Source organism: Schistocerca piceifrons, chromosome 1 (assembly GCF_021461385.2).
Source record: "Schistocerca piceifrons isolate TAMUIC-IGC-003096 chromosome 1, iqSchPice1.1, whole genome shotgun sequence".
Lineage (NCBI taxonomy): Eukaryota > Metazoa > Arthropoda > Insecta > Orthoptera > Acrididae > Schistocerca > Schistocerca piceifrons.
Window position 1 is genome coordinate 672,683,260 of NC_060138.1, and position 10,980 is coordinate 672,694,239.

Consider the following 10,980-nt stretch of genomic DNA (forward strand, 5'->3'; position numbering starts at 1 on the left):
GCCAGTGAGGTCACCCCCATATACACGCTTCCCGAAAACTGGCGTTTTGCCTTCCCCGACTTTGCTATTTGTTTAGGTTGAGCAGTGAGGGACCTCTTACAACTTGTCAGGGCAGAGGTCATCCACCTCGTGTAAGGTGGCAATAACGAGTTGCCCTGTCCTCTTCGAAAAGAAAGAAATTTCTGTTCACAAAGCTGGCACGGCGAGATGTTTGTATGCCATGACTGTCCCTCACATAGCATTCCCTGGCACAAAACAAAGTTCCTTTGAAGTTTGTTTTGCCCAGAGGTCTCTGCTAGTAACAATTGCGGCTCTCTGCGGGTACAGGTGTTTGTCACACCACGTTAGCTATCTCTCGAATAGCTGGTTCTGGCAATCTCTGACACTTTCATAAAAATCGTTAAGTACTCACATAGTTGTGATTAGTGTAATTCAAATTAAGATTGGTACATGAGACGCACCAGTCCGACAATAGACGGCCACATGTCACATAGTCACATGTCACGGAAATGACTTATTTAATCATCTTCCGCACATACTGGTACACTGTGGAGAACAGGTCTGATGATCGTCCTGGGAGGACGGGGGGGGGGGAGGGGGGAAGGAAGGAGGGGGATTTGAGCATCAAGAAGAGATCCTCAGTGAGGTGGCACATGCGTGTGCAGTCTTGTCCTCCACGTAGGACACGTCTCCCCGATGTTGCAGGAGCGACAACAGAATGGTGACGATCTAGTTGCACCCTCCACTGTACAGAGCCCGTAATTGGCGTATGCAGTCTAGTAATTGCCGATTCAGTCGCAGGTGACATCAGTTAAAATCACTAAACACAACTTCGCAGCATACGTCCGTCGCACTTTCCTTGGGACACAGGCGTCGACAGTGATACACAGATGATATCTCGTACCCAATGCGTTGGCCAGTTTCTTCAGAAGAACCATTCAGTCACCCGCTTGCCGCAATAGGAACCGCCAGAAATTCAGGCAGTAAGATTGCAAGTGTAAACTGTTTACTAATCCCTTAGGATGCTTGAACGAATCATCGACGCTGTTAGCCAGATATAATTGTTACAAGCTCACTTTTTCACGTTTCATTTTACACTGATGTATACGAAAATGTCGAATACTGCCCCTACGACTTATATTAGGCGACAGGTTACAGAAAGGGAAACCTACGTTTACAGTGCTTTTAGGTTAAGAGAAAGCGTTTGACAATGTTGAGTAGAATACACACTTAGAAATTCTGGATGTAGTAGGAATAGAAGACAGGGAGTAAAATATTATTTACAACTCGTACAGCAGTCAGACTGTAGTTATAAGAGCCGAAGGGCCTGAAAGGGGAGCAGGGGTTGGGAAGGGAGTGATTGAATATTGTAGCCTATTCCCGATGTCATCAATCTGTACATTGAGCAAGTACTAAAGGAAACCAAGGAGAAATTAGGAAAGGAAATTAAAGTTCATGAAGAAAAGCCGATTTGGGCATCAAAATAACTGATGATGACCAAAGTAGAGTGGATATAATGTGCAGACTGAAAAAGAGAAATTTATCATCTAATATAAATTTAAATGCTGGCACTTTTCTTTGAAGGTATTTTCTGGAGTGTAACTTAGTACGGCAATCAAACATGGATGACAAACAGTTCAGACAAACAGAGAACCGAAGCTTTCGAAATGAAGTGCTACAGACGAATTCTGAAGATTGCTTCTAGATTATTAGATCGAGTAACTAATTGGAAGTACTGAATCGAATTGGATAAAAAAGACATTTGTAGCAAACTCAAATAGAAGAGATCTTAAATCATCAAGGCATGGTCAGTTCGACTAATAAGGGAAGTAAAGGAGGCGGGTATCGCAGGGGGGGGGGGGGGGGGGGGGAGGGGGTAAAACGTTGTAGAGGTAGATCAAGGCACGAACATAACAATCAGGTTCAAATGGAAACAGATTACGGTAATGCAGATGTGGAGAGTATTTTAGAGCATAGGCAAATGTAGAGACCTGCATCAAACAAGTATTCTCTCTCAAGAGCGCAACAGCTTCTCATCATAATTTCATTGGAGTTGCTGTAATCAAATGGACAGTTTATTTGATTAACTACCTTAAAAATAAGTCTCATCCTATAAGCGTTTCGCCTTCTAGGTACTACAGCACGCAATACCTTTCTACTGAAAGATTTCCAATAATTATAACAGTCACAGGAATAGGGTCACCGGGAAAGAGACGTTAGATACTAAAAAATGAAAAATATTTTTTATGTACTTGTCGACACCGTAGTTGCGTCTATTGTATGCAATAGGTGCCACTGTTCACTGGAGAACAGCTGTTACCTTGGCTACAAAAGCGAACTAAACATGATATCAAATGGCTCTGAGCACTATGGGACTTAACTGCTGAGCTCATCAGTCCCCTGGAACTTAGAACTACTTAAACCGAACGAACCTAAGGACATCACACACATCCTTGCCCGAGGCAGGATTCGAACCTGCGACCGTAGCGGTCGTAGAGTGAGATGTTTCGGAGCAACCATTATAAAGACAAGAGCTTTGCGTGAATGTAATTGAAGTCCCCGCAGTGTCGATCCATCAAAGGAAATGGTTGGTTTGTGTGCGGCTCTGTTACGAAGGCGATTCTCGTTTTGCATTTTTACTGATGTGCGTGCACACAGTGGAATACTGCTGCGCATCTAACAACATTCTGCTCCATTCTGCGCATTCTGCCTTGATGTGTCCCCTTCTGCGCTGCTCTGCGCAGCGCTTTTGTGAGCAGTGTGGTGCTGCGCAGCACATCGCAATGGGTGTGGACGCGGTTTAGTATTAGGAATTAGCAGTACTAATAGTAATAGTAGTAGTGTAGTGTTTGCTGCTTTTTTCTTTCATTGTGTTACTGGAATGTTTGTAGCTTTTTTTCTGTCGTTGTGTTACTGCTCTTAAAAATAACATGTGTTTAGATATAATTTAAACAGTTAAAGATGAAACGGTGTCAAACAACCAAGCGGTAAGGAAACAATAAGTTAAGGAAACGAAGTTGTAAGCTTTTGGAACAACAAATTAACTATAGGAAAAACTAGAATTTAGGACACGAATCACTGCTTCTATAAGGGAGACTTCAGACTAGCTAAATGTTCATTAAGTTATAGGAATTTAAAAATGATTCCTGAATGAATCATCCACACGGCAGCGGAGTGTGCGCTGTTTTGAAACTTCCTGGCAGATTAAAACTGTGCGCTCGGAACCTTACATTACTCCGGAAACTAAGTGAGAAATTCAGTCGCGACCCGCGATCCGCATTCACAGCTCGAATCGTGTTTTCCAGACTTCACACAAGTTCTCTTGTGCCACGAGCATTGCCCGCAAAACGTTCTCGGTTCGAGCCGCAGCCCGCCACATATTTTTAATCTGCCAGGAAGTTTTAAAAATTGATATTTAGATGAAACGAATCAGTGATTCGTTACGGTGTCAAGTCTGAAATGTACCAGCACATAATTTTGGCGAGTCATTTCGGTGTATCATTAGTTTTAGAAATTATAGTACGCATAAATTATATGAGATAGATTTTTATTGGTGAAAGATACAGGATACACATGAGGAAATGGTTATGAGTTACATATATATACAGTGAATGAATATTACTGGGGGTGTTGTGAGACCACGGGGCGAAGCAGCTGCAGGCTGGAATAGGGATGGCTGCAGCTGTACGACGCTACCGTAGTGTGGTGTAGCGCAGTGTAGAGGGCGCCATCTACCAGTAGCTGTGGCCGCGGTAGCCGCCGTAGCCTCCGTAGTAGGGCCGGTAGCCGTACGACCTCACCACCACGGTGGGCCGGTAGCTGTAGTAGCGGCCGTATCCACCGTAGCCGCCATAGCCCCCGTAGCCACCATAGCCACCATAGCCGCCGTACAGGTAGCCGGCCTCGGCTGCCAGCAGCACCGTAGCCAGGACCAGGAGGGCGATCTGCAACGAGAGACAAGTGTCACACACGGTGCACTGCGGTGGGCTACAACACTGTCCGTTTTCATCTCGTGTGTTACTCCGGGGCTGATGGTGAGCTGCTTGGATTTAGAAAAAAGTGCAGCTGTCAGAGGAGCGACTCCGATGTTTCACATAGTAACTGAAAAAAGGGCGAAGAAAAACCACGATACTTGAAACTTTGTGGGAGATTAAAACTATGTGCCGGACCGAGACTCGAACTCGGGACCTTTGCCTTTCGCGGGCAAGTGTTCTACCATATGAGCTACCCAAGCATGGCTCACGACCCGTCCTCACAGCTTCAATTCTGCCAGTACCTCGTCTCCTACAGAGTGAAAACCTTATTCTGGACCACGATACCTTCTTGATTTTCGAGAATATAATGTGAAAGAAACAGTTCGAAGACCTAAATAGAACTGAGATAAAGTAGACAGACTAGTAGCCCACAAAATTTACAATACTGTGTGGGAAATATAAAAATGAAAGGTCGAGAAAGACGAGTTTATGGTAAGAAGAGCAGCTGCAGCTGCAAAAAGTGAAAAGTCTCACAAATCACCAATGTCATCTGATATAGAAAGTTCACTTGTTCCTTTCACTATGATGGTACTCATACTACCAAAATACATCGGAAATTTTGTAACGTGGTACGACAACAACGTAAACTCCGGCCACAGGCCCTGGCTGGCTTTCGGAACCGACCGACCACCGCGTCATCCTCTGCCAATATTGTCACTGGATACTGTATGGAGGGGCGCGGCGTTATCACACCGTTCCCCGGCCATTGCTACTCTTCGTGACCTGCAGCCAGCACTACTCGCTCTAGTGGTTCTTCAATGGCATCACGAGGCTGAGCGCACCCTATTCAAGTCCGCCCACCAAGGTAAAACCCGTGGCAGTCCCGGGAATTGAACCCGGGTCTTCCGTATGGCAGTCACCCCCACTGACCACTCAGCCAAGGAAGCAGACGGTATGACAGAGACAATAAAATATTTAGAGCACATCCTCCAACACATAACTGAAAACCTGAAATAGTTATAAAGCTGCCACAATGCAGATACGAGAGTAGATAATCATTAGAGTTGCTCAATTCCAAACTTTTAATGCGGTATGTAAACTTAATTTTAAGCTTTGTTTTGCCACACCGTGAAAATCGACGATTAAAGAGTACAAAAATGTAACTCGTATCAGGTACGAGTATATACCTCTGGCTTCATATGGCAAAAATGTATGTGAAATTAACGTACTTTTCCCACGCGTGTTACTCCAGACATATTCAGTTCTCCTACTCTCTTATTGACCTTAATCAGATTTTCTTCTAACCGTTCTAATTAGAGAATGCCATTTTCCACAAACTAGAGAGTATTGCTGGTCTCCAAACGGATCAGCACCGTACTGATATAACACCAGGTTGGCTGCTTATCTCAGGTGACACGTTATTAATACAACGGCTGGCAGGCTTTATAGCAAAGCAGGTTCTGGTGAAGAGAAGGATGAAAAAGTATTTCCTTCAGTTTCGCTGTTTAAATATCCGTTTTCAACTCTCGGTTAACCGCGTTTTGTATGAATTTCCAAATCCACTCTCTTCGTATTCTGTGTACGTCAGTAATGTTACCACACAAAATATAAAATCCATCTCGGTGCCAAGAAACTGTTATTACATTACAGAAAATGCCCTGTTTCACTTTATACCTGAAAACTGATTAACATTGTGAATGATTGCCTCTGAATTTTGTGGATAACAGGGAAAGAGAGTAACACAGTAAGTATTCACATGAGAAATACTGAAATCGTCATCTCGCTTGTGGATTTCATATGGGATTGCCAGAATTTTCCTACCTTCCGAAAGCCATAATATTTCGTATTACAACTGTTTCATGTCGACTACCACAGAATAAAGGGATAATTTTAGGAAAGAAAACAGTCTATAGGTTCCAATTTCGATCAGTGTCACTGTTTAAATTCTGAAAAAAAATCATCATTAATGGCAGTTGGAGAGTTCTTCTGTAAGGAATCACCGTCATTTTTCGAATGAAGTTATCGAAGAGGGTGGAAGAGCAGGTAGAGGTTCAGAGTATCCTCTTGATCTTAAGGTAGAAAATTACCCGTAATGACAGAGGTATAAGCAATGATCAACGACAAGAGGATCCAGAAGACAATGTAAGCTACTTCATTAAGAACACATAATGTGTATCAACAGAAATTGTGGCCCGTAATTGATGTGGTACCGCATCGTATACCTCAGAAGACTGATGTCCAAAAGAAAACAGTCCCTTCTGCTTCTTTGTTGTCTGTTAATTCTTAATCGATAATGACTTGTCGAGGAACTCTGACATTGAAGGGCTTATATGATCTAAGCTCGCGGAATAATAAGAAAACAACATTTCACTTAGCACTGAATGTAGCCAGAAAATGCACATGAATTTGAGCATGTCGTATCTGCTAAAAGAATAGTTTGTACCCAATTGGTTGAAATATGCTCTTCATCAGCAAAAATATGTTGAAGGGAGCAGAAACATGCAAGGCATACAGAGCTACATTGTTAATTTTTTTGTATGTGCGTGCATCTAGTCATATAACCTGGGAAGGCCTTTCTCATGTATTAATTTGTCATCACAGTTACCACAAAGCGCGACAAAACTATATCTTGTTTGACTCCTGATAAGTGTCCTATACCCCCGTCAATCCAGAAAGCTTCTTCAAGTACTCTACACCGTAAAACTCACAGAACGTTCATACAACCATGTGAAACTGTTAGAAAAGTTCCTCTTTGCTATGTTGCACAACTCGCGAGTCACGTTGGCTTGAACATTGATTGTGTCGTCAAAATGTACATCCTTTAAGTGAATTTCTGTACTTTTCGTTTGTGATAGGTTCGTATTGATAACATTAATTTCTCGTCACCTGTGATTATTTTTTCGTGAGAAGAATTACCCGGAATCTGCATTTCAGTCAAGTCACGCCAGGTGTCCAATAGTCGTTTTTTTTGTACTAGAGTCAAGATATGTGCAACAAACTTTGCACACACTTTTCTCTTCTTCGAAACATTCAGGAGAATGTCTTGGACGCTTGGTTTAGAGATGTCGCTCCGTTGTGATTTATGACACAGGAACACAGACATACTTTGTTCGCACTCCACTGCTTAGCACTGCCTGCTCACAACTAACTGATCGAATAAATATCTGTATTTTATAACTGTTATTTCAAGCTGCCACCGCAGTTGCTGCGTTGGTATCGCTTAAACGACAGGAATGAAATCGGTGTCTGAACTTTTTCGACGGACTGTGTAGAACTTATGTTTCACTCTAGTGAACTTGTAGTCAGACGGACAGGACTCTTTATGAGCAACGGGCGACGACAGCAGGAGAGAGGTGAGTGTTGTGCTATCAGCACTTGAGCGGCTCTTCCGCCGTCCCATGTCATCGCTGGCGTATCTCTGCCATTAGGGGCGGCGCACCCGCATCGCGTGTTGCGTCAGCGCTGCGACCAGGCGCGGGCTCTGTACTTTGTGGCCGATCCCCCTCTGTGCTGGCAGCACCCAACACAGCGCGGCCCGCCCCAGTGCCACTAACGAGCTGGTGCTGTTCACGCAGCACACTTATAGCTGTTCGAGGCACAATTTGCGAACACGTGTATGAAGCCGACAGAGCAGCGACTGTACCAACCCAGCATCAATAGGATTTGTGTCGCTTAGTTAATATGGACAATCTAAAATTTTCCCTTTCGATCACTCCTTTCTGAACAGCAGTGCTGAGGTGTGTGATCTATAGTAAAATATCTGTGTTCTGACTAACTGGTCTCTGCTGATATTTATGGAACTGTAAGGCAACGAATATCAAGACCGCTCCAGCAGCGCATGCTTTACCCTCTACCTGTAGGAGCGAGACCCATGAAGATGTTGGTGCATGTCATCGCACCCAAATTTGTAAACATTCTACTTAAGTGACTCTCTATAGCTGTAGAGTTGAAAACTATGTCCAAACTTATAGAACATCTACCTGCTCTATTGCAAAACACGTAAAACTACAGCAGAAGTGTTGTAGGCGCAGCTAGACATGCAACAGGAAAGTGTAACTACTGTTCCACTCCCCCATCTTGCAACGGCCGATATCTACAAGCGTTAACAGTATCTCGCAGCTCCCCATAGATTTAAATTAGTTGGCATCTGGCAAGTACTCTCCTTGCGGCTTTATTGTGACTAGTACTGTGTTACTACTGTAGCCACGACAAGGTTCTGCTCTCCACTGCAGTAAAAAAGCTCTATAAGGTCTCTATCCCTTATTAAAAAAGACGTAAAAATTTGAAATTCAAGAACGGTATAGATGTGCATAGTATATTTAAGCGTGTCAAAAATCTGTTCCTAATTTAATTAAGGCAGGAGTTATGATAATATTTTGGAAATGAGTGAAATTCTACGGTCTGGGAGACAGCTTCTGATTATTGCGATATGTATAAAAAAACCATTAAGCTCATTAAACTGTTTTTCTTTTCTTTTTTTCCGCTGATTAACAAACTACCTCGCCGGCAACGGATACTTCCAAAGTTCCGCAACACGCAGCATATTGCGTTTGCTATATTTAAGCGCCGGAAATGCCGTATTTTGTTGTTTTCAGTATTGTCGATATTTAACTCACTAGAAGTACGAAACTTAAAGTCTCTATCTCCTATAAAAATCACATCAAAATTCTCAAGTTCACATGTTGTGTAGACCTCTATAGTGTTCCTACGTATCTGTTTTTAATTCCATTTAGGGGCAAAGTTAAGTTTTTGCTCGGAATAGGAGAAATTTGCACGTCCGGGAAAGTTCGCTACCTGAGAACCAACTGTCAGGTACAACGATTTGCGCAGCGGAAATGGCAACACGGTGGGAGACGACAGCAAAAGCACAGCTATCGTTGGTGCATCATCGGAGCAGTCCAGCACGCCTGCTGCCAAATACCGGCTACTTTAAATCAGACTGTGGCACTGTTACATGTAAAGGCACATAAATGTTCCCATAGCTACAAGAGTACCGCCGTGTCAGCTTCAGTGTGTCTGAGCCAGGGCGCACAAGAGTACTAACTATTCCTTTTTATACACAGTGAGTTTATAATTACATACTTATGGCAAAGAAAAAGAAATACCCCCTGCAGCGTCCCCTGGCTGGAAGAGAGGTGGATTAATTAGTTCGGTTTTGATATTTGCTCAACAAATCTAAAACCTAAAACAGGATCATGAACTTTTGAATTGGACCGCGCCGTTCGAAATTACGTGTTCCAACCAGAAACGGCAGCTGATGAAAGATACTCAGCCATCCAGACGAGTAACATGTGAAATAGTCTATTACGTTTCGAGGAGCGCCGTGATCATCATGTACTGGACAAGTCTGACTGTGTATACGATACTCCGCAAACACTGCAACACAACAACAGAGACCGGCTAGCGGGATTCTATGTTTTTGAGTTCTGCGAGGTATTTTTGAAGCGCCTATCGGTTCAGGTCTTTGAACGTCTCCATGACGATCACCCGCGAGACAGATGAAATTGTGTCCATTCGCGCTGCCCCTCTTCGCACACTTTTGAAATTCCTCGAGAGTTTCATTATGGTAAAGACTTTATGACTTTGCCGCTGTTAGCAAAGATAAGCACGCTGAAAAACCGCGAAAAAATGAAGTAGTAGCGAATAATATATGTTGTTATACACGCAAGAGAGAGAGAAACCTGCTTACTCCATTTGCTTGATTTCCTAAAAATATTCAGGAACGGGACCAATAATTCTCTATGTGACTGAAAACTGATGTTAAAACACCTAAAGCGTCAACGAAATGCCTTTCGTCTATGTGTGAGAGAGGAGTATACATACTCTGAAGAAATGGTGATAATCATTCGCAGATATTGCATAGCATTCAGGTGTTGCATCTACATGAATTTTTTGCGTTTGACAAAAAATAGAAATACGGAATTCCAGCACAAAAATATAAATGTAGGGCCCACGTATAGAGTTCAATTTAAGTGGAGAGAAATGGTAGTGATATTAAAGGGAAAATGTGAATCATGGCTCAGTTCAAAATGCATTACGTAGAAGTATTTCTAGAGGCAGTGCGCATATTATGGAAATGAACCTTTGTAAAAATTATAATGAGTATAATACTTCTAAGCAGGCCAGGCCATAGCTGCGAAAGAGGGTTATTAACTGAGGGGTCGTGGTACTGGCCCATAAAGTGCAAGGAATTCGGATCGAGTCCCGCCGGAGTCAAAGCTTTAAACTTAGACGAAACTTTCAGAGAAGAGAAATTTTATGTCAGATTTGGAATAATTCGCCATTTTTCGAGATATCAGGTGATAAAGGGAGAAACTTAATGATTTCAGGTGTTCAGACTGCTGATTAATATCGCCTGATAATAGACGGAAGTATGATGAGCCTATTTGCTTACAGAGAATTGCAAAAAACTTCATCAAGGATATCCAGCATCCTTACCCCCAGTGCCTTTCGAAATTATAAGAGATACCTCTGCAATGGCGGTAATGCAAATCCCGTACAGTCACCTGCGCAGTTGGGGCTAAGTGTTTTGCCCTCTGGCGCAGTGGAGAACGCCGCTGGTGAGACGGCGTGTGCGCAGCGAGCCTTACCAGGTGGCGCATGTTTGCGGGTGTGCTTGTGGTTGGTTGCTACTGCGGCGGATGGGCTGCGAGTGCTGGACTGACGGTAGCGGAGTCGGCGGCCGCCTTTATACCGACGCCGGCCGCGACTAGGAGGGGCGGGACAGCCCGGCGAGCTGCGGGCAGCGAGAAGCACCTTATGTCACGCGGCATCGCTTCCCGCTAGCGGGACACCGGTTTTCGCGACCGTAGCGTCCACAGCTGCGAGGGGCGGCGGCCGCTCACTCCGCTACGCTTCCGGCCGGACTGCCCGAAAGGAAAAGGAGAACCACTCTCGCCCGTAGCGCGGTCGCTGTGGACACTTTACGGGGACAGCCCGACTGAGTTCTCAGGGTACATCCTGCTCATGTAACACCGCAGAACTTCGATTGCAAAACTCATCACAC

General features: G+C 43.9%; 1 protein-coding gene across 1 annotated transcript; it reads right to left on the minus strand.

Moving 5' to 3' along the window:
* Positions 1-3,530: 3,530 nt before the first annotated feature.
* Positions 3,531-10,708, minus strand: LOC124805270 (prismalin-14-like). The gene is made up of 2 exons (XM_047265783.1): positions 10,565-10,708; positions 3,531-3,944 (listed from the first exon to the last, which is right to left on the minus strand). The coding sequence occupies exons 1-2, from the start codon at positions 10,574-10,576 to the stop codon at positions 3,732-3,734; spliced, it is 225 nt and encodes a 74-aa protein (XP_047121739.1). The 5' UTR covers positions 10,577-10,708; the 3' UTR covers positions 3,531-3,731.
* Between the last annotated feature and the right edge of the window lie 272 nt (positions 10,709-10,980).